Source organism: Orcinus orca, chromosome 16 (assembly GCF_937001465.1).
Source record: "Orcinus orca chromosome 16, mOrcOrc1.1, whole genome shotgun sequence".
NCBI lineage: Eukaryota > Metazoa > Chordata > Mammalia > Artiodactyla > Delphinidae > Orcinus > Orcinus orca.
In genome coordinates this window covers 45,930,425-45,954,637 of record NC_064574.1, presented here as the reverse complement: position 1 = coordinate 45,954,637, position 24,213 = coordinate 45,930,425, and the positions used below count along the sequence as shown (strand labels likewise).

General features: G+C 44.2%; 1 protein-coding gene and 1 long non-coding RNA gene across 3 annotated transcripts in view; one reads left to right on the top strand and one right to left on the bottom strand.

Moving 5' to 3' along the window:
* Positions 1 to 235: 235 nt before the first annotated feature.
* Positions 236 to 18,149, bottom strand: LOC117201527 (uncharacterized). The gene is made up of 3 exons (XR_007472066.1): positions 18,015 to 18,149; positions 8,404 to 8,510; positions 236 to 6,052 (listed from the first exon to the last, which is right to left on the bottom strand). It is a non-coding gene; the product is annotated as an uncharacterized LOC117201527 (long non-coding RNA).
* XRN2 (5'-3' exoribonuclease 2) overlaps positions 18,042 to 24,213 on the top strand; it is an 80,095-nt gene continuing 73,923 nt past the window's right edge. Inside the window, exon 1 of one of the 2 annotated variants that reach the window (XM_004270421.4) lies at positions 18,042 to 18,210. In XM_004270421.4, the coding sequence (XP_004270469.1) occupies positions 18,136 to 18,210 (75 nt within the window). In that variant the 5' untranslated portion in view covers positions 18,042 to 18,135. Of the gene's footprint in view, positions 18,211 to 22,150; positions 22,343 to 24,213 lie in introns of those variants that run through there. The other variant, XM_033429410.2, reaches the window with a different exon arrangement.

Below are 24,213 nucleotides of genomic sequence, written 5' to 3'. Positions count from 1 at the left end.
TGTTCCTGTCACCAGCGGTTGTGTCATCAGCAGAGTGCTTCGGGGACGATCGGATTTTGATATATCAAACTGGCAAAAACACATTAAAGGAGATCACAGTAATCCCAGCCCCAAATCCAAGCAGATAAGGATTATATTACTCAAGAACGTACCCCGAGTGACAGAAACTGAACTTATCCAGTGGGAAGACTCATTAGCATTCAGCAGCCAGGATTTCAAGTCTCACCGCTTTGGGTAGTGGTTTTATATATTTATTTCAAAATCGTCTGGAAATCTCCGGCTCCTGGAGGTGGCTCCCTGTAAATCTTTTTGAAAAGACACAGTGTTGTCATTTGCTCTCCTCTGCTGATGTTTCCATTTCCTCAGGCCAGTCCAGCCTTTGACACAAAGACTATTTGACGACAGATGGCTCTGTGAGCTCCTGGTGAGGCCATATCTCACTTTTGGAATGCAAGTGATAACCGGGTTCCTCTAGAGCCTTATTTATTATACTGTTATTCCACACAAACTCATTAGATGTAAAACGTTCTGCCCGTCAACTTGAACCCGCTCTTCCCCAGCTGTCGTGCTGGCAGCTCAAAGATGGTGACAGATGACGCTGATGGACAGGACGCCTGCCATCTCCTGCTTTCCCAAATTAAAAGCCGGATGCTTCCCAGCTGAGGGGACGTGCTGGAGAAAAGAGCTAAGAAGGCACTCTGCAGCATCCTGCAGTTTAATCACCGTAGTAGCTTACTAAGTGGCGTTCGCAGGGTCCCGTTGCCAGGCCTTCCTAGCACTTGTGAGTGTACTTAGGCCAACGGTATGAAATCAACCGAAAGCAGACCACATCACTCCCTCCAGAGCCATGGGAATGCTGTCAGTCTTGCATCCTTGTCCCAATGTTTGCCAAGGACTAGTTCTTTCTCCCTTTTCAGAGGTGCCTGCATCCGGTCTCCAGCTCAAACATTTCTCATAGATGTTTTGGCAATAATATAAGAAGTAACGATTTATTCAATCACTCACTTAACAAAGGCACGCAGAAAATATCTAATGGTATTATTTGCTGTTCTGTGGAAACACACCTAAAGGATTGGATAGACTGTCTGTGCATGGATTCAATCAGGACATTACCTTTGGGGTGAGTCTCAGAGAACCAATAGGAGTTTGGCAAGCGGACGCTGGGAGCTCAGTAGTTCCAGGCATGCGTGTGCCAAGGGAGGTTCATGACCAGGTGATCATTTTTACCTGTGAGAAATTAGAATGTTCTTATAACAAGAGAGCTCATGTTAGGCTCTCATGTCTCACATTCTGAGCCAAGGTGACCTTGAACCTCAGCAAATCCCCTTGGGAGGATGTGGGAGAAGGAAGGCTATTAATGTACATCATAAGAATCAGGGGACAGGTGCCATGTTGGCACTGAGGACAGGCAGCAGAAAAGCCAAGATTATGATCCAATGAGAAACTCATCCTCCACGCCTGGAGGACAAGAGTCCAAACAGGAGGAGAGAGGTTGCTGGGAAGGTGGTGGGGTAGGAAGCCCCAGGACTCTGTCTCCTCGCCCAGATTACAACTGCACTGGCAGGATGTGGCTGTTTTAACTGCCTTTGAATTCTGGAGCCTATCCAAAGGCTTGCAACTTCCAGGGGAGGGTTTGGATGGTAAACTGCAGTTAATTCCAGCCAATTTCAGCTCCCAGCATAGTGGCTGATACCCACCCCCGACCCTTAGCCACATGGCAGGCAGCTGTGCAAGAGCTCCTGGAGCAGCTTATGGGCAGCTTTGGGGAGCCAGCGTGGGCAATAGGGACCTTGACCTCCAAAAACTGGGGCTCTGTGTTCTGATTGCTGCTTCTGATCTTGGAGGTGCAGAAACATAGGTAGGTGGCCCATGTGGAACCCCTCCTCGGTGTTGCAAGCCCCTCCCCCTCCAGCTGAAGCAACGTCCAAGGGAATTAAAGGGCCAGCACCCCTTTTTTCCACTTCCATTCATTTTTCTGCTTTTCCCTTTTGGGAGCCAGACATTTAAAGTCTAGGATTTTGAAAAGAAACCACAAATACAGGGGAATTTATAAAGTCAACACATAAGACCAGAGAAAGGTACATGCCCAAGGAAATATGCAGGTTTAAAAAAAGACCTGAGAAGATCGATGTTTATACCTCAGGCTTATCCCCACCAGAGACACAGCTTACAACAAGCAACAAAACAAAACCAAAATGCAGCAAATCCTGAGGAAGGGGGAGAATCTGATTTCCAGAGTTACTACATTACTAGATTCAAATGTCCAGTTTTCAACAAAAATTCACAAGGTGTACAGGAAAGAACAGCCTGTTCAAAGGAAGAAAGAACCTGACGGAAACCATCACTGAGAAAGACCAGATGGCAGAATTGCTAGATGACAAAGACAACTGTCTTAAAGATGCTCAAAGAACTAATGGAAGACATGGAGAAAGTCAAGAAAACAATGTATGAGCAAAATGGAAATATCAAAAAAGAAACTAAAAAGAAATTCTGGGGCTTCCCTGGTGGCGCAGTGGTTGAGAGTCCGCCTGCCGATGCAGGGGACACGGGTTCGTGCCCCGGTCCGGGAAGATCCCACATGCCGCGGAGAGGTTGGGCCCATGAGCCATGGCCGCTGAGCCTGCGCATCTGGAGCCTGTGCTCCGCAACGGGAGAGGCCACAGCAGTGAGAGCCCCGTGTACCGCAAAAAAAAAAAAAAAAAAAGAAAAAGAAATTCTGGAGCTGAAAAGTGCAATAACTGAAATTAAAAATTCACTAGAGGGATTCAAAGGCATATTTGAGCAGCCAGAAGAAAAAAAAATCAGTGAACTCAAAAATAGGACAATTTGAAATTATTGAGACTGAAGAACAGAAAAAAAAATTGAAGAAAAGTGAACAGAGCCTAAGGGACCTGTGGGACACCGTAAACTGGACCAACATTGTGGGCATCCCAGAAAGAGGAGAGAGAGAGAGAGAGAGAAAGGGACAGAGAGATTATTTGAAGAAATAGTGGCCGAAATTTTCCCAAATTTGATGAATGACATGATTATAAACATTTAAGAAGCTCAGCAAACTGCAATAGGATGAAGTCAAAGAGACCCACACCAAGACCCATTATAATCAAGCTATAGAACAGCCAAGACAAAAGGAGAATCTTAAAAGCAGCAAGAGAAGAGTAATGCATCACATACAAGGGATCCTCAGTAAGATTATCAGCAGATTTCTCACCAGAAACTTTTGCCCAGAAGGCAGTGGGGCTGTTATATTCAAAGTACTGAAAGAAAAACTGTCAACCGAGGATCTTATACCCAGCAAAACTGTCCCTCAAAAGTGATGGAGAAATGAAGACATTCCCAGATAAACAAAAGCTGAGAAAGTTGGTTGCTGCTAGACCTTTCCTGCAAGGAATGCTAAAAGGAATCCTGCAGATTGAAATGAAAGGACATTAGACAGTAACTTGAAGCCATATGAAGAAATCAAGATCTCAGTAAAGATAAAGATGTGGGCAATTGTAAACACTAGTATTATTTTAACCTTGGTTTATAACTCAATTTTTTATATTCTACTTGATTGAAGAGACTAATACATTTTTAAAAATATTAGCTTAAAAGCTATTATTATAACTTTTGTTTATAATTTTGTCTTATATACAATGTAAGAAATTAATGCATAAAAAATTATTACTAGTTTATGTTTTGGACACACAACGTGTAAAGACATTTTTGTAACATCAATAACTGAAAGGGGTGGGGACAGAATTGTTTAGGAGCAGAGTTTTTTTTTTTTTATGTTATTGAAGTTAAGTTGGCATAAATTCCAACTGGTGCTATAATGTTAGGATGTTAAATGTAATCCCTGTGGTAACCACAAAGAAAATAGCTACAGAATATACACAAAAGGAAATGAGAAGGGAATTAAAACATTTCACTGCAAAAAATCAACTCAACACAAAAGAAACCAGTAATGCAAGAAATGAGGCACCGAAAAAGCTATAAGGCATCTAGAAAAAAAAAGTTAAAATGATACAAGTAAGTCTCTCCTTATCAGTAATTATTTTAAATGTAAACAAATTTAACTCTACAATCAAAAGACAGAGATCAGCAGGATGGATTTTAAGAAACATGATCCAACTATATGCTGTGTACAAGAGACTCAATTTAGATTTAAAGACACAAATGGGTTGAAAGTGATAAGATGGAAAAAGATACTCCACGCAGAGAGCAATCAAAAGAGAGCAGGGGCAGCTATACATAAGCTGGTCACAAAAAGACAGATGCTGTATGATTTCACTCATATGAGTTCCCTAGAGTAGTCAACTTCATAGAGATGGAAAGTAGAATGGTGGCTCCTGGGAGGTTGGGAGGAGAGGGAAAAGGGAAGTTAGTGTTTAATGTTTTAGTTTTGCAAGATGAAGAGTTCTGGAGATGGGACACTGCAATATGAATGTACTTAACACCCCTAAAAATGGTGAAGATGGTACATTTTCTGTTATGTGTATTTTACCACAATTTTTTAAAGTGTTATTAAATTAAAAGAAAAAAACAACTAAATTGGAGTCATTACAGTCCTAATGTACCAAATGATAGTCTTTTTTTTTTTTTAAGTGTGCACCATGGTCAGATAGGTTCAGGGAACACTTTATGTTAAACCTCCCACGCATATGAGCTTCTGAAATTCTTGGGGAGGTGCTGCATGAGGAAACCCTTGTTTACCCTTTTTTTCATGGAGCAGTTTGATCTCTGCGCTTCAACAGCCCTGGTGTAATCAAGGAGCCGAAGGTGTTTGAAACACAGCCATCTCTCACGTGCCCTGTTCCTGTGGTTGCTGGCTGGCCTGTAGGAAATTGCCGCTGGCCACAGGCCCACATCCCTGTGTGTGGTGAACTGTCCATCTAGTGGCCCCCAGTGACCCTCTCCCCCTGGTAGTTAAGTCTTTTGAATCTGGCCTGGCCCTGTGACCTGAGGTGGAATCCACACGGTGCCAGTTCCAGGCCCCAAGCCTAGGAAGGTCTGGCAGCTTCCACTTTGGCACTTTGAGGGAAGCCAGGGCCCGTGTCAGAAGTCTGGCTGCTCTGAGCCCACACTGAGCTGTGAGGGAGCCCACGCTGGCCTTGTGGGCAGGACACGTGGACGAGAACTGAGGAACCCAGCCAACAGCAAGTTGTTCTGTTCAGCCTCCAGCCTTGTGAGCACCAGAGCTGGTGAGTCTGCGTGAAGCCAAGATGAGCTGCCTGCCCGAAGTCCACGTTGGGAGCAAATAAGCAATTGTTTTAAGCCTCTGTGTTTGGGGCTGGTGGATTTGTGCAGCGATAGATACTCCAAACCGCATGTTTCCTGTCTGGCTGAGTGAGGTCGTGAGCAGCCCAGCTGGGGCTTCTCATTACCTCCATTCTCCCTTCCCCTGTGGTCCCCTCTTCTTCCCTGATGATCTAATCCTCCAGCCTGCATCTCTGAACAATAAGGCCATATCCTACCTAATCACAGTACTATTATCATATTTAAGACAACTAGCATTAATTCTGTAATGCCCTCCAATATATAGTCCCTATTCTAATTTCACCATTTGTGCCCCCAAAATTTCTCCTATAATGGTTTTTTTAACTCCAGGAGCCACCAAGGCTCCTGGTTTTCATAGACATGAAGAATTCTCAAAAGGCATTTCACTGGAGAAGAAGATGGTGACTAGAAGTCCTGCTGTGGTTATTACCTGGGCCACTCTTTGCTACTCTCCTGGTCCACCTCCTTCACAGGTTGTAGGTTTCAATGAGAGCCGTTGCTAATTTGTGGTGACCACTATTCTAAACTAGTCCAGGTGAGTAAGAGCTTCCACATATAACATTTTCATTTCTGCTCGCACATAAACACCCAGCGTGCTCACTACTTGGTATATTGGCTTCTTCGTGGGTCTTCTCTCAGTTCTTATTTTATTTCTTGGTGGCTCATTGATTTCTCTGGATAGTAATTCCAAGCTGTGCATTTCCCTTGTGGGAACCTCTGCCTCCATCATGCTGTCTTCACTGCATCTTTTTTGGGTAGAGATGAATCATTCTGGAGGGGGTGCTTAGAGTGAGACCTGGGCATGGGAAGAGAGAGGAAGATAACATTTTTTTGCAGCAATGGTGTTAAGAGGGTGAAAGTAAGCAAACCCAGGGCTTTCCTGCCTCTGTTGGTGGACAAGGCAGTAGGACATCTCCAGAGACAGAGGGGAGTCCAGGATATAGGGGAGCTACCAACCCTAGTCCTGGCATTAAGCAAAATTTTTTGTGTGAAGAAACAGGTATATCCATAGTGATAATTCTCGGTTTGCACATTATCTTGCCGAAAGCCAAATAAATTCACAAGTTTCTTCTTGATATTGTGAGGAAGGATTCTGAAGTTTCCTGGGGCACTTACACTGCCCTCACACCACGTGGGGGAGTCAATATTTTATTCTAATAAATGTTTAAACATTTAAAAAATGTTTTACAAGGACTTTCAAAGGTTTATTGTGATCTCAGTCCTTTAAGGTGGAGTCCCTTCCTGCCCAGAGGGAAAGGGACCATGACCCTGTTTTAGCCAGTTCCTGCCTGCGACCCTCTTTCCCCAGGAAACCTCCAGAAAAAAGAATGCTGCAGGACCCCCACAGGCTATACCAGGACCTGGGAAGTCAGATGTCTTCCTGTTTCTTCCTACGGAAGCAGCTCTGCAAGAACTGGGAAAGGACAGATTGCTTCCCATCTTCTGCGTGGCCTCAGGGGAAGAACAACTGATTAAAAACGGAAGGTCAGGGCTTCCCTGGTGGCGCAGTGGTTGAGAGTCTGCCTGCCGATGCAGGGGACGCGGGTTCATGCCCCGGTCCGGGAGGATCCCGCATGCCGCGGAGCGGCTGGGCCCGTGAGCCATGGCCGCTGAGCCTGCGCGTCTGGAGCCTGTGCTCCGCAACGGGAGAGGCCACAACACTGAGAGGCCCGCGTACCGCAAAAAAAAAAAACCAAAAAAAACAAACCGGAAGGTCAACATCACCCATACTGGGCAAACTTGAGATCTTTGAAGAGCCTCTCAGCCCAGCGGACACTCGAGCCCTGCTCAGAGTGAGCAGAAAGAGGCTCAGCTTTCCCCTTGGAGGCCCATCCTGGCCCGAGCTCATCATCAAATGCGGAGCGGTTTTTTTTTTTTTTTTTTTTTTTTAGATTTATTTATTTTATTATTTTTGGCTGCGTTGGGTCTTCGTTGCTGCACGCGGGCGGCATGTGGGATCTTCCCGGACCAGCACTCGAACACGTGTCCCCTGCAGTGGCAGGCAGATTCTTAACCACTGCACCACCAGGGAAGCCCGCGGAGCGTTTTAATCTTTATGCTGCCCCTACTGACCTGGCCAGAAAAGCATTCATCACAGCGCCTTGCTCTATCATTTCCTTCAGAAGCCTAAAGTTCATGTCACTCCAAGCCTCTCTTGTCGGAAAGCGGGAGATGACGACATGACGTTGGCCCCCCGTGAGTACAGAATAGCACACTGGGTCCCCATTCGCATGGCTGAGTTGCAAAGCTGGTCCGTGAGCTTTCCTGACCCCTCCATCCTAACTCTGCATCCATTTGCCGAACACAACCAGCTCCTTTTTTAGGGCAGCAGAAAGCTTTATTCTGAGATTTTTAATAATGTCAAGTATTATAATAGCTGCAGTTTGGGGTCATGGCCATCTTTCCCCACCCTGGTAGTTACAGACAGGGGCTCTGGGGTGGCCACATTCCCATCATGGGGGTGGGGGGAGGGGAGGCTCCCTGGCCCGAGAGAGGCAGACCACAGGTCGGGGAGAAGCCCCCGTACCTTTGTCCCCAGCCACCAGCTCTCTGCCCCTGGCCTCTGCCGACCCTTCCCTCATGAGGCTGTCTGCCTGGGGTTCCCTGAGCTCTGTGCTCAGATTCCCCACCTCCTCACCCGTCAGGTGTGATAAGAAGAAAACCAATATCCCCTGGCGGGGACCTCAGCCGGGGCCGTCGGCCAGAACGGCTACGCCTGGCCTGTCCATGTGGCTGCTTGGCTTCCTCACAGCCTGGTGGATGGGTTGAGAGAGAGGCGGGGGGAGACAGGGCTCCAGGTTGAAGCTGTATTGCCTCAGAAGTCACATCCTGTCCCTTCTGCCACATTCCATGCCTTGGAATCAAGTCACTAAGGCCAGTCCAAATTCAAAGGAAGGAAGTGATGAGAAGAGTGCTCTGGAATGTTCAGACACGTTTTAACTTTACCACACATCTGCACAATTGCCGAAACTCACTGGCTGAACATTTGAGAACCGTTCATCTTATGGTAGGTTGTGGTATTATGACTTACTGTAAGAAACATATATTTGGTCTTCATCCCAGTTCCTGGCACAGAGCTCCTGAAACCCCGGGAATTTCCCAGAGCTGATAGAGGTGTCTTTTGTGATGTTAATGAGGATGGAGAACCAACCTTGATTAGAGGATTGGAACTTTCAGTCCCACCCTCTGATTTCAGGGGAGGAGATAAGGTCTGGAAATGCAGTCAGTGATCCGTCATGCCCGCTAGATGAAGCCTGCAGAAGACCCAAAAGTACAAGTTCAGAGAACATCCGAGTTGATGAATATGTTGAAATCGGGGAGGGTGGGAGCACCCAGAGCTCCACGCCCTTTCCCCACCCTGTGCATCTCTTCCATCTGGCCGTTTCCTGAGTTGTGTTCTTTTACGACAAACCAGTAAGCTAGTAAGTAAAATGCTTCTCTGTGTTCTATGAGCCACCCTAGCAAATTAGTCTAACCTGAGGAGGTCATGGGAACCCCTGACCTCCAGCCAGTGGGTCAGAAGCACAGGTGACGATCAGACTTGCGAGGGGCATCTGAAGTGGGGGGAGGGGCAGTCTTGGGGGACTGAGCCCTCAGCCTGTGGGATCTGACACCATCTCCAGGTAGACAGTGTCAGAATTGAGTTGAATTGTGGGACACCCAGCTGGTGTCAGAGCACTGCTTGATGGAGAATTGCAATTACACTTTGAAATTGGTGTCAGAAGCGTATATGTCAATTATACTCCAATTTAAAAAATGGAAAGTTGGCTTTCCTTGACCCTAAAATAGAGGCCCCACCCCACTGTCACTCCCCACCCCTGCGCCCTGTTGTATTTTACTCCAGAGCACTTATCACAACCCAACACAGTATTATACATTGTTTCTTCACTTATTTGCCGTCTCTCTCCCACCCCACTCCCCATGCTAAGCAAGACTGCAGAATCTAGGAGGACAGGCAATTTTTGATGAACACCTAGCACCTGCAACAGAGGCTGGCACACAGATGCACAGTCAAGATTTGTCAAATTTACTGAAAGCATTCAAATGACTCCAGGGGGGGAAGCCCCACACAGCTGAAAACAAGTGGCAACAAGCTGTGTATGTCAACGTATTAAATACTGACCACAGATGACACAGGCATTCAGACAAGGAAAGTGGCGTCTAATGCTGACGGATAGAGCCGGAAGAATCCTCAGAGGTGACCGGTTTAGGAACTCGCTTTACAGGTGAGGGCAGTGAGGTCCCAAGAAGGCCAGAGGATCGTTCAAGGCCACATAACAGTAGGTCTAGAGCCAGGTCTGTGACTTGGGTCACTAGGTAAAGTTAAAGCTCCAGGTGTCTATCCCTCTCTCCAATGCAGCATCTTTTAGGATCGTAGCATCCCTAGCCTGACAGTGCTGGCTGGCTGGGCAAAAATGAATGAGATTTTAGAAGGAGATTATGAATTGGACGGTAAAAGTCAGGCTCACATGCTGCGGGATCTCTGGGTACTAGACCGAGGGAAATGCATTCTTTGGAGTTTTATTTCATTCACCTTGGGTCGTGGGATCAGCTGCATGAAAAATACTACTGGTCTTTCGTATCATAAAAGCCTCTGTTTTTCCCGGCCATTGGCTAAAGTGCTCTCTGTAAAAGATAGAAGTTTCTAAGCCAGTTCTCCTTAAGCAAGTGATCCCATGATAGAAAGATAAAAACACGTGACTGCCATTCATGCACAGAAAAGCTTTTGGATTCTTACCTCTGTTATCTTTCTGAGAGCACTAATTTAAGGCGCTCTCCCATGGTGCTGGACTAACTCCCACATCGTGCAGCCAGAAGTCAAATCACGCCTCATCTCTGCACCGCACAAGCACCCAATTCTATGTCTTAGCTCTTATTCAAGTTTCTTGAGTGATTCTATTTGAGTAACGTGTTAGGACAACGAAACGCACTAGTCCAGGTGGAAGATTCATTTCAGAAAAGAACATGAGGATTTGCAGGACAGTGGGAATCAGGTTTAAAAAAATAGAAGAAAAAATGGCACGTGCACACTTGCTATACCAATGTATTTTCTTCTTCAAATTGACATTGTCTTAACAAGCACAACGGGCCGCTGGAGATTTTGTAAATGCACGATTCTTCTCCCCTCCATCCTGTTTACCTGGCTTTACCTGGAAGAGACTGCATCTGAGCCCAGAAGACATTACAAATCCTTTTCATGATGATGCTTTTTTTTAAAAAAAATTAATTAATTAATTAATTTTTGGCTGTGTTGGGTCTTTGTTGCTGCACGCAGGCTTTCTCTAGTTGCAGCGAGTGGGGGCTACTCTTCGTTGTGGTGCGTGAGCTGCTCATTGTGGTGGCTTCTCTTGTTGTGGAGCACGGGCTCTAGGTGCGTGGGCTTCAGCAGTTGTGGATGCAGGCTCTAGAGCACAGGCTCAGCAGTTGTGGCGCCTGGGCTTAGTTGCTCCGCGGCATGTGGAATCTTCCCAGACCAGGGATCGAACCTATGTCTGCTGCATTGGCAGGCGGATTCTTAACCACTGCGCCACCAGGGAAGTCCCCATGAGGATGTTTCTAATAGCGACAGACATCATTGCAATTCAGCAGCACCAAATGGACACTTGAGGTTTATTTGCTTAAACAATGAATGAATAATGAGACAGGGTGAGCTGCTCGTTTTTTCTTCCTCTTCGTAATTGTCATGAACTGTACATTCCAGTTTTCCCATTTGTGCTTCAGGTAAAATTGCATCAGCCCATGTGGTTACTTCAGGCTCCCTTAGAGCCGTCTGCTACTTCCCCCTTTTAGACTGCTGCAGTGACTCACATCCATCCTATAGAGACTCTACAAGTGGTAGCTCCCACTATGCTTTGCTCCTAGTAGATGCTCACTAAATGTTTGCAGACTGAATCTGTCAAGAGAATGCTCTCTGTACTCCCTTCCCTTCAAAAAGAGGATTTCTGAAATCCTAGAAACATGTTCGGAATGTTTAGAGACAGGCAAAATTTCGAGATTAATGATGTCTGTGAAATTTGCCTTAAGAATGTGATGTCACACATATAAGTTGGTGCCTTACCCTGACCATTTGGCTGGTAGGTATGTGGTCACATAGACAACGAGGCAAAAAGGGGAGCTGGACTAGTGCAAATCCATGTGCTGGAAGTACTGTCACTTACGTTTTGCTCAGTTGTGGATGAGCAAGTAGTTCAATGGTGTGTGAGTGAGTGAAGTAAGCATATGCTAGGGTGGTGGAGAAGCAAAATAAGGGCAGATGGCAGAGGGCCAAAGATGCTAGTCTAAGGAGTATCAATTCCCTTCTATAGCAATCAGAGATCCTCCCAAGGTTTTTGACAATGACAAGAATGCTCATGGAGGCCATTCTTATAATCATCAAGTGTATGTTTAGGTAAGATGGTACAACTATTTGTAAAACAGTTCGGCAGTGTCTTACAACATTAAACATATACCTACCAGCAGCCCTTATTCCCAGTATTTGCTTGCTCCAAAGAAATGAAAGTGTATTTGCAAACACACACAAAAAAACTTGTACATGGATGTTCACAGAAGCTTTATCCCAAAACACTGGAGACAACCCAAATACCCATCAACAGGGGAATGGACCAACAAATTGTGGTACGTCTACATAGTGATAAACAAAGGACTGATTCACACAACATGGATGAATTTCAAAAACATTATACTGAGGAAAAGAAGTCAGACAAAAGACTATAAACAGTAGATTTCATTTATAGGAAACTCTCGAAAAAACTAATCTAATCTGTAGGGGCAAAGTGCAGATTAAGAGTTGCCAGAGGCCAGGGGTGAGGAGGGAGTTGCCACCGCACGCACAGGAGCACAGGGAACTTTTGGGGGTGATGGAATTGTTCTATATCCTTGTTGTAGTGTTGGTTTCCCAAGTATGTCCATTTGTCAAAATTCATTGAACTTAAATGGAAGTATTTTAATGTATGTAAATTATATCTACACGAAGCTGGTTTAAAAAAAAAGAACTGTATTTGGGCAAAATGCCATACAAGGCAGAGGAAACAAGACAGACCTTCCTAAGGTGCTTGTCCTCTTGACTGAAGGTGAGTTGCAGCCTGTGACATAGAGGCCCCGCACTGCAGCACCATGGACAGCAGCGTGGGTGCCATGGCCCCGGAAGCATGTGGACAGAACGGAGAGGAGAGTGCGTGTGTGTGCGTTCGTGTGTGCGTGCGGGGGGGATGGGATCCCTGTGGCCTGGAGTTAATTAATGCACATCATTCTAGTGAAAATCTTACCTATCTGGCTCTTCCTTCAAGACTTGTTCCCAGTTCCACTTTCTCCATGAAGTCTTGCTTGACTCCCTGCCCATAACAGCCTTTTCTTCTTTCTCTCCTCTGAACTCTTAGAGTAAGTTCTGTTTAACTTGTTTGGAAGTAACCATGGCCTTTTTTTTTTCTTTTCTTGTACTGCTATTGAAATTGCTTATTGCTACTTAATTTTCAATGTGATTACACCTTATATCGTCTGCTACTGCGAGTCCCTGAAGAGAGAACCACAGCCTGGATCCCCCTTAGTTCCTACAGAGAAGTCGGGCAGTTTTTGTGGATGTTCTTGATTCATGTTGATTTTCAGTTCCTAAAACTGGACTCTGTTAACAATTTGGCATAAGGAAGAGACAGCTACAACTCTATCATAACTGAACTTAAGGACTATGTAGGGAGATAATGAGGTTTGTGAACCCCCCAGTAACTCATCTCCATTTCTACTTTATTAATCTATTTTTATTAATTTTTATTGGAGTATAGTTGCTTTACAATGTTGTGTTAGCCTCCACTGCACAACAAAATGAATCAGCCATACACATACAGATATCCCCTCCCTTTTGGACCCATTTCTACTTTAACTGACAGACCATAATTTCTACCACAAAGCCAATACCCTCTTCAGGTGATGTCCTCTCTGTGGCAAACTGAAATCTAGTTGATATATTTCCCCGATGATTTCATATCTCCATGATTTTTTTTCAGTCATGAATTTCAGCCAGGGCAGCCACATTTGTATTCGAAGCCTGCCAACTCTGACCAGAAATCAGGTGTCCGCTTAAGACACACCTTGACAAGCGGATTAGATGTTCTAGTGAAAGGCAGATAAATGTCACTCATGTCACTATAAATAAAAGTCTGGGCCTGCTTATCAGCTTGTAGGGTTGAGGTCATACCTTCTACACTTCTTAGTGCTTCACACTTTATTATCCTTTAAAGGAGGCCTTTTCCATCCAGTTTCTCCATTTATACCCCCAAAGGGAATTATGACTGTTCAACTCCTTGAAACATATGCCTTCTGTCAACTTCCTGTCTTTTGCTTCAGGAGACAATACAACCTGTGGCCTTAAACAGAAATCTGCCAGAATCTTCTCAAATGTCATGTTATGGAATGAAATGGAGCAGGACCCTTTCATAGTGCTGACCTAGGACGTCTTATACCTGCTTTACAAGCGAATCACATTCTGGTGGGCTTTGACTGTTTGGGGTTACATTTCAGAGCATGGGATCTGTCATTGAAATCCATGTAATAACAAGCATGGATTTGGACTTGTGGCTTTGGTCAAATCCTGTTCTTTGAAACCGAACTACATACAGCCAAAGTTTGCAGAAACATCAGTCGCAGCCTGTATACACTGTATACACTCCAAAAGTATCTGAGGGCTACAAGGCCTTGCAAAAAAAAAAAAAAAAAAAAAAAGGATTTTTGTGGTTAGAGAAATTGCAAGATGGGGCATGCCAAAAGGCTCTAACGTGGCCACAGAAATGTAGTCTGCTTAACTCAGTTCAACCCAGAGCTCCTAAAGTCACGTGACTACAGATCCCCTTTCTCACATGCTTTGGGGGTACGATGCTCATTGTTTTACGTCTTTGGTCAACTTAAGGTGTGAGGACAGACTGAGAAAGTTTACAGGGAAATAAGCTTTCTGAATACATTTAGCAGTGTGTACAGATCGAGGCCTTAACAAATGCATCTTTCAGTTATTTCCAGTTCTGCATTACCTTTCTGTACCTACATTTCTGAGCTGCATTCTTTTTTTTTTTTTTTCCTGAGCTGCATTCTTAAGTTCAGTGAGGACAGGACTGCACAGGAACAAACATGTTTTCACCAACGTCATGTTCATTTGTACCTGTGAATTACACCTGGTGATAATGATTGCACATTGTTTTGTGCTGCAAAGAGCATTTAAGACAAGATCTGAATATATCAAAATCCTAGAAATTTGAAAAAGTAGCTTTGGATGGGTTCTAAGAGCAGAAACTTGTCGATTCCATTTCTGTTTCTGTGTCCTAAGACAGAGGTTCTCAAAGTTTTTGGCCTTGGGACTCCTTTATACTCTTCAAACTTATTGAGCACCCCAAAGAGCTTTTGTTCAGGTAATAATATCTGTCAATATTTACCATGTTAGAAATCAAACCTGAGAAAATTTAAAAATGCTTAGAATACTAAAATAAATAATTATTAATTGGGACTTTCCTGGTGGTCAGTGGTAGAGTCCGCCTTCCAACGCAGAGGACGCTGGTTCGATCCCTGGTCAGGGAACTAAGATCCCATATGCTGCGGGGCAACTAAGCCCAGGCGCCGCAGCTACTGAGCTTGCAGCCTCAAGGAGAGAGCCCACGTGCCACAAACTACAGAGTCCACGTGCCACAACTAGAGAGAGAAAACCCACATGCCACAACTAGAAAGAAGCCTGTGCGATGCCAACGAAAGATCCCGTATGCCGCAACTAAGACCCGACGCAGCCAAAAAAGAAAGAAAATTATTAATTCACTTTAACAAAAAACCCATAACATGCTAACATAAGTAACATATTTTAATAAAACAACTATTTTTCCCAAAATTAGTGAGAAGATTGGCATTGTTTTATATTTTTTGAAATTCTTCAGTGTCTGGCTTAATAGAAGGCAACTGGGTTGCCACAGCTGCTTCTGATATTCAATCTGTTGAGCTATCACATCACATAGCCTCTGAACAATACACTCGGAGAATGAGAGTGGAGAGGGAAAATCACATGTTTTTTTTGGCCTCGCTGCTCGGCATGCGGGATCTTAGTTCCCGGACCAGGGATCGAACCCATGTCCCCTGCAGTGGAAGCACGGAGTCCTAACCACTGGACCACCAGGGAAGTCCCCAAAATCACATCTTAATATTACTATGAAAATAGTTTTAACCTCATGGACTCCCTGAACAGGTCTCTGGGATCTTAGGGGTCCCCGGATCACATTTTGAGAACTACTGCTCTAAGAATTCAATTCAATAAAAATATTGACAATCTACTGGATCCCCACAACAAGATTAATAAAGACATGTCCCTGCTTCCAGGGAACTCACGGTGTCTCCTTCCACACACACCTCCTTTTTTTCTAATCGAATCTCACTGAGATTTCAAGACTCATTGTCATTCAACTTCCTACTTACCATCTCTGATTTCCCCATTAGATGACTAGATCTCTATCTTTTTAAAATGTCTGTAGCAGTTATTGTCTGTGCAATTCATCTGGGATTTTTAATCATACACTGTGGTATGAGACTTGTTTACCGTAGGTCAAAATGCGACTTTATTATGCTGTGGTTGTATCTTGTCCTTGCTACTGATGGTAGGCTCTTTGAAAGCAATGATTTATTTTGTTAATCGTGCCCAACACAGGCAGGCAGCAGGGACTGTGGACCTTAAATACATATTTAATAATTTCATTTGCAGCTTAATTAAAAAGTGTGGCAGAGATAAGGCGTGTTCACCAATCCTCTTTCCTGTTCCTATTCTTGAGCACTCCAAAAGACCGTATTTCCCAATCTTGTCTTCAGTTGGGTTGGGACCATGTGACTGGGATTTGGTCAAACGGATGCAAGTAGAAATTATGTAAGCCCCCATCAAGCCTGGCCCTTCAGAACATCCAGGGCAGCCCTCCTGCCCTGTCTTCCTTTGGTAGTGGCTGTGGTGGTCATGTGTTGAGCTGGCAGAACCACAGGATGAAAGCAGCTGGATCCCTGAGTCACCCCGTGGAGGACAGCCCTGTAGGGTAGCTCAACTGCACACGTGGTCAGCTGATGAGATTTCAGGCATTACTTATTACCACAGCAAAGCCTAGCTTATCCTGATATGTTAGAGGAAAGAGGATGTTCACAGACGAGATAGGAAACAATGTAAGACACAACACCATGTGTTATAAGTCAAGGAGTGCTATGGAAGGTGAGGGCAGGCAGGAGCCAGTCTGGGCTCATGTGCTGGGAGAGATTTCTGGAGAAGAGGGGGAAGAGGGAATACATAGGATATGAATTGGCAGAAGACTCTTTCCTTTGAGAAGGATAGGAACTTAGCCCAAAACATCTTAGGGCAAAAGGATCATTTGTTGGTTCATGGAATTAAAGGACAGGTTTACCAACCAAACTGTAGGAAGAGGGATTTAGCTGTACTCAAAACCCACTGAAACCAGGGACTAAATCTGCTCCTCTCATTGCAGACTGGCAGTAAGTCCCATTCTTATCTTTTGGCTTTCAACCATCTGGGAGGGATTGCCGCACCATCCTTATGGCTTGAAGTTCAAAAATGCTGGGCAAGGGCTCTCAATGGCCAAGCTTGCCCAGCTACCCATCCCCGTACCAAAATGCTTGCGGCGTGTGTTCCTATAAGATACTTCTGCAGGGAAGCCAGGTATTGAGGAGGGGCTGTTTCTAGGAGAAATGAAGGACTTCACCACAGATAGAATTCCCGGTAATAGTTTTGGCTGTCCTTAGGTAAAATATGGGTTCATTATTTCTCTAATTTCCACACCAGCAGTTTAAACAAAGACCACAGAGGAGGGGGCATGGATACTGCATGCCAGGTCGTAGAGGGAAATGCTTTCACAGAGGCCTCCTGAGGTGAGCCTTTAGGATTGAGTGTGATTTATCAAGCCAAGAGGGGATTCCAGGGAGACAGACTTCCAGGCTTGAGCAAATGGACATAAATAACTCCCCTTCCACACCTTCCTTTTTATATGTTGAAAAAAAATGTATTTGAAGCCATCAGAAAACAAAGGACAAAAGTATTCTGTTAGTGCAAGGACGGAGGATTAAATGATCTTTACCTGGACTGAAACACAAGCAGTGTGAATAAGCAAATGACTTAACCCCTCTACAACCTGGCCTTCTCATCTGTTACGTGAAGATGATAAAAGCACCCTCAGAACGCCCAAGTGACGATCAAATTTGAGAATCCCTTAGCCAATGCTTTAGCACATTGTAAACGCTCAATTAAATGCTGGAGAGTGATACCAGTAATTATTTTATACGCATAAATGTAGCTGGATGCTTGAATTAGATGCTGAACGGTACATTCCATTTTACAACTATTTAAAGTGAGTTACTTATGCAAACCAGCCATCATTAGTGCAAAATACTTTTTAAAAATACGGTTGCTAGTCCAGATACGTACTGTGGCATAAAACCGGGAGAAAGCAGGAAGCAGAAATAACGAGTGCGTGTAGATGCTTAGATTCTACGTGAATCAAGATAGGTGGGAAAGAGGAGGAGACCAGACCGGCCAAGGCTCCCTGGCGGCCTGCGGGGCGCAGGGATCCCGCCCGAGGGGCGCCCGCCGCAGAAGAGGCTCCGGGACACGTACCGCCGAGAACGCGCGCCGAGCCGCGCCGGCTGCTGCCCTCGCCACCCGCTCCACTGGCCAGCCCCGCCCCCGACCAGGCCCGCTCCGCCCAGCCGGGCCGGAGCTTCCTTCCCGGCTTCCCAGGCGGCGACGCCATCACCTCACTTCCTGTCGCCGGGTGCACGTGGGAGGAAGTGCCAGTGCCTGTGGCCCGCTGCTGCCTGTCTCTCTGGTTACGTCCGTCCGCGGGCCGGGCAGCCGCCTACAGCTGCGCCGCCGCTATGGGAGTCCCGGCTTTCTTTCGCTGGCTCAGCCGCAAGTACCCGTCCATCATTGTCAACTGCGTGGAAGAGAAGGTGAGGAGGCGCCCAGAGGCCGCCACGCCAGCGCCAGGAGCCCTGGCGCGTCCAGGCCGCGGTCCTTGGGGCCCGCCGCCCGCCTGGGGGGCGTCGTGCGGGGGCCCGCGCTGCGTTCGCCCCCGGCAGCCGCGGCCCGCCGGGCGCCAGGCGCGGGCGCTCGGACTCGGGCTCCGGGGGTGGCATGGGCGGGGCGAGGGTCGAGCGGCGGAGCTCGCGGAGGGATGCTCCTCCCCGGTCCGCAGATTCCCCGGCGGAAGGCCCCGCCCACGGCTTTGTTTCTTCCCTGCTCGCCCGGTTTGGGTTTCGAAAGCGGCTCTCCGGCCGTCGGGCAGCGCGCGGCTGGTCAGCTGAGTTAGCTGGTTAGGGATGCGCGGGTGCTCCTGCCAGCCTCTAACCACTTTGTGAAGTAATGCTGGGGGGGAGGGGAGGCAGCTTTTTGTCGTTTCCTGTCCTAGCCTGAAAGGTTTTCTGCTAGGGGAGAGGCCATTTGTTGCTGTTGTCAGGTCCTACGGAGAGAGCAGCACCTCGGAAATGTCTAGGATAGGACAGAAGTCCCTTAAGTGCCCCCTTGTCTAGGTGCCCGACTGCTGGACATGCCTTTGACATTTTCAGAATTCCTGGATGCACTTGGACAATACACTTTTTGCTGTTGGTTTGTTAGTGTTACGTAGACTGTTGGCCGTTCTTGAGTTTTGTATTTGTCGTTTCCTTGTTTCCGTCCCAGTTCGATTTTGTACACTTAATGAGAATTTCCGGATTGGGTAGTTCAGGGGCACGTTATGCTCCCCACCCCTTCGTTTTTGAAGGAAGTGCCCAGTCGACACTGGGAACTTTTTGCTTAGGCTAGTGAGATTTGTTTGTTCGTTTGTTTGTTTTTTGGACAGGTAGATGGATCTCCAGGGTTCATTCGATGTGAGATCTTGATTTTGCTTAGTTTCTATCCTAGGAGGAACCGAAACTCCTGATGAATTTCCAGTACTCTCTGTGCTTTTCTCAAAGAGAAACTGTTAAACTGAATGCTCATGTCCTTTGCTTTTAAAACTTTTATCAAACTTTATTTAAAGTTTACTTACATCTTATCCCATTTCTACTCTACAGTGATAACTACTTTAAACTATTTTTGGTTCTATCTCTAAATGTCCTGCTGACATCTGATTTATTGATTTTGAGTGTATCTGTTGAATTCTAGCTATGATAGAAGAGGATGTAGTCACTTATACAGTGCCCTTCCCCACATGCCCCCCCATCCTCCTAATCATTATTTTCATTTCTTCTATTGGTAAACTTGATAAATTTAAGTAATATTCCTTTATTGTTTTATTCTATCTCCTTTACAAAGTATCCCGTGATTCTTCACATTCTGAGGTTAGGTATTAGCTTTTCTACTGCTGTTTCCTTACTCTTCATCCCAAGCTTCTCAGCTGTGCTCTTGCTTCGTTGGCATCCAGAATTAAATTGTCAGGGCTTTGGCTATACAGGTTTGTTTCAAAACATGAAAAATCAAATAGTATTGGTGATGATTGTCACTGTGTAGATTCAGATTATGTACTGTGACTGTTTCTTCTCTTGTGCTACTTTTGTCTTTTTCTGTGTGTTGCCTGTTTTCCATTATACATCGTTCCCCATCTAGACTCTCCTTCATCAGTTATTCTGTCGAGTCCTCTTTCTAGTTGGAGACTGCTTGAAGTCTTTATTTCTGTTGCTGTCACACCTGGTTATTTAGACTTGCTAGAAAGCCGCTTCCTGAGATTTTTAAAAATTTCTTCAGTTGGAGGTACTGTTTTCTAATCATTATCTCTCTTGGCTTAAACCCTTCCTTGGTTTTTGTTCTTACTTGAGTTCTTAAGAAGTGGTGTGTGGTATGTGAGTTTTCTAAGTCCATTCTACCCTTGTATACGTGAATAATCATTAGCTAAGCAGAGTTTGAAAATTACTTTCCCTCAGAACTTTGAAGGCATTGTTCTTTTGACTTCTGTCATCCAGAATTGTTGATGAGAAGTTGAATGTTAATGTGATTTATTTATTTAGCTAACACTTATGTAGTGTTTAACATGTACTAGGCACTTCACAGATGAATTTATTAAATCCTCATAACAGCTACATAACTATTTCTCCTTCTCCTCCCCCCCCCCCTTCTTATTACAGATGAGAAAATGAAGCACACAGGGGTTAAGTAAGGTACTCAAGGTCTTGTGGCTAATAACATGTCAGAGCCAGTGTCAAAACCAGGAAGCCCATGCTCTTGGTTTCTGTGTTCTTTTGCTTTCATTCTTTTGTAGTTGATCCGTTTTTCTTTCGGAATTTTTAAAAGATCTTTATCCTTGGTGGTATAAGCTTTTGTAATTATGTACTTAGGTACAGATTTTTTTTAAAATTTCAATTCATTTTGATCAGTGCTTGGCTGACTCTGAGTCTGGAGGCTTGTGTTCTTTAGTTCTAGGGAATGCTCTTTGATTTTTTTCTTGTTTTCCTTTTACTCTGCCTTCTCTGAACTCTGAATACTGGTCCTCCTAGATTGATTTATTTTTCTTTTCTCTGTTCTCTCCTCCCTCCTCCACTGAGGTATAATTGACCTAGAACAAACTGCACGCATTTAAAGTGTACAATTTAATACATTTTGACATATGTGTATGTTCATGAACCCATCACCACAATCAAGATAATGAACATCATCTCTGAAACATTCCTTCTGCCCCTTTGTTGTTCCTCCCCATAACCCCTCCCCACTGCCCATCTTTAGTCAACCACTGATTTATTTCTGACTCTATAGATAAGTTTTCATAGCCTACAATTTTATATAAATAGAATTATACAATATGTACTCTTTTTTTTTTTAACCTGACTTGGTTACTTTCATTCAGAACAATTATTTTGAACGTCATCCATGTTGGTACTTATATCAGTAGTTTATTTCTTATTATTTTTGAATAGTATTCAGTGTTGTGCATATATCACGTTTATTCATTCACCTGATTGGTGAACGTTTGGATTGTTTCCAGTATTCGACTATTAAAAAAAGTCTATGAACATTGGTATACAAATCTTTGTGTGAATGTATGCTTTCATTTCTTTAGAGAAAATACCTAGGAGTGAATTGGTTGCATTGTATGGTAGGTGTTTGATTATTTAAAAAGAAAAACTTGCCAGACTGTTTTCCAAAGAGGTTGTACCGTTTCATTGCCACCAGCGGTGTATGAGAGGTCTGGTTGTTTTGCTTCCTTGCCAACACTTAGTATGGTTAGTTTTCCTAGTTTTAGCCATTCTAGTGTAGTGTTATCTCAGTGTGGTTTTAATTTGCATTTCCCTGATGAGAAATGATGTTGAGCATCTTTGGGTGCTTATTTGCTTTCCATATGTCTTCTTGAGTGAGGTGTCTATTCATATCTTTTGCCCATTTTTAAGTTAAGTTGTTTGTCTTACTGAATTGTAGAGTTTCTTACATATTGATTTTTTTTTGCAAATATTTTCCCTTAATCTGTGGCTTGTCTTCTTACTTAGTGCAAAGAAGAGCAAAAGTTTTTAATTTTAGTAGTCTGCTTTCTTTCTTTTTCCTCAGTATTCCTGCTTTTTGTGTTATATTTAAGAAATCTTTGCCAAGGTCACCAAGATTTTTTCTTGTGTTTTCTTAGAGATGTCTTATTATGCTTTTAGTTCATAGTATACTTTCTGTTTTTTAGGGTTTTTTTCATGGTGAATTACATTGATTTTTAAATGTTAAACACACCTTGCATTTCAGGTGGATAAATCCCACCTGGTCATGGTGTATTATTTTTATATACTGTTGGAGTCAGTCTGCTAACATTTTCTTGAGAATTTTTACATTTATGTTCAAAAACGATGTTTGTCTATAGTGTTTTTATAATTTTTTTTTTTTTTGCATTACGCAGGCCTCTCACTGTTGTGGCCTCTCCCGTTGCGGAGCACAGGCTCCAGACGCGCAGGCTTAGCGGTTATGGCTCAGGGGCCCAGCCGCTATGCGGAATGTGGGATCTTCCCGGACCGAGGCACGAACCCATGTCCCCTGCATCGGCAGGTGGACTCTCAACCACTGCACCACCAGGGAAGCCCCTATAATGTTTTTGTCCAGTTTTGGTATCAGAGTAATCTTGGCCTCATATTGAGTTCCGAGGTACATACCCTCTTTAGTTTTGTGGAAGCGTCTGTGTAGAATTGGTATTATTTCTTCCTTCAGTATTTGGTAGAATTCATCATTGAAGCCATCCGGACCTGAAGTTTTTTGGGAAGGTTTAAGCTAAAAATATAATTTTTTTAGTAGACATACGGGTATTCAGATTATCTTTCTTTTTTTTTTTTTTTTTTTTTTTTTTTTGGCGGTACACAGGCCTCTCACTGTTGTGGCCTCTCCTGTTGCGGAGCGCAGGCTCAGCGGCCATGGCTCACGGGCCCAGCTGCTCCACGGCATGTGGGATCTTCCCGGACCGTGGCACGAACCCGTGTCCCCTGCATCAGCAGGCAGATTCTCAACCACTGCGCCACCAGGGAAGCCCTATCTGTTTTTTTAATGAGCTTTTGTAGTTTGTATCTTACACAGATTTTGTTCGTCTAAGTTGTCCAATTTGTTGCTATAAGGTTGTTCATAGTATTCCTTATTATCTTTTTAATATCAATAGAAAATGTAGTGATGTCACTTCTCTCATTCCTGCTACTAATTTTGTCCTTTCTCTTTTATCCCATTATCAGTCTGGCTAGACTGATCTCAGAGAACTAGCTTTTGGTTTCATTGATTTTTCTATATTATTTTTTCTCTTTTCTACTTCATCGACTTCTGTTCTTATTTTTATTATTTCTTATGCTCATTTTGAGTTTAGCTTGTGTTTCTTGTCCTCTTAAGGTAGAAGCTGAGGTCATTGTATTGATGCTGCTTCTTTGAGTTGCTTCTGTTGAGTGCCATAAGCTGCCTGCTAGGTGCTGTTCCAGTGGCACATCACAAACATTGACATGTTGTCTTTTCATTTTCATTCAGTAAAAAATACTTTCTCATATCCCCTTGACTTCTATGGCCCATTGGTTATTCAGAAGAGTGTTCCTTAATTTTCAGATATTTGGGGGATTTTCCAGGCATTCTTTTTCTGTTATTGACTTCTAATTTAGTTCCCTTGTCAGAGAACATAACTTTCCATAATTTGAATTACGTATTTTAAAGCTTAACTGATTTGTTTTATGACCCAGAATATGGTCTTGGTAAATGTTTCATTTTGACTTGAAAAAGACACAAGTTCTGCTGTTGTTGGGTAGAGTGTTCTGTAAATATTATCATGCTGGTTGATAGGATATGGAAGACTTGAACAGCACATTGATTTTCTGTCTCCTGTTCTATCAATATATATGGAAATCTTCTATAATTTTTTTGGATTTGTCTGTTTCTTCTTTCAGCTTTGTTGGTTTTTGCTCCTTGCATTTTAAAACTCTTTTATTAGTGCATAAATGCTTAAGATTGTTAGGTCGTCTTGATGAATGTGTTTCTTATTTTTTAAAGATTTGATACTTTTCTTTTTTAAAAAATTTATTTATTTTTGGCTGCATTGGGTCTTCGTTGCTGTGCGCGGGCTTTCTTCAGTTGCGGCGAGCGGGGGCTACTCTTCATTGCAGTGTGCAGGCTTCTCATTGTGGTGGCTTCTCTTGTTGTGGAGCACGGGCTCTAGGCGCGTGGGCTTCAGTAGTTGTGGCATGCGGGCTGAACAGCTGTGGCATGCAGGCTCAGTAGTTGTGGCTCGTGGGCTTAGTTGCTCTGCAGCATGTGGGATCCTCCCAGACGAGTGGTCGAACCCGTGTCCCCTGCATTGGCAGGCGGATTCCTAACCATTGCGCCACCAGGGAAATACCTGAATGTGCTCCTTTATCATTATAAAATGACCTTTATCCTTGGTAATATTCTTTGCTCTGAAATCTGTTTTGTCCAGTATTAATATAACCAGATCTTTTGACTAGTGTTAACATGGTCTATTCCCCTACTTTCTATCTTATGAATTTGTCTATTCT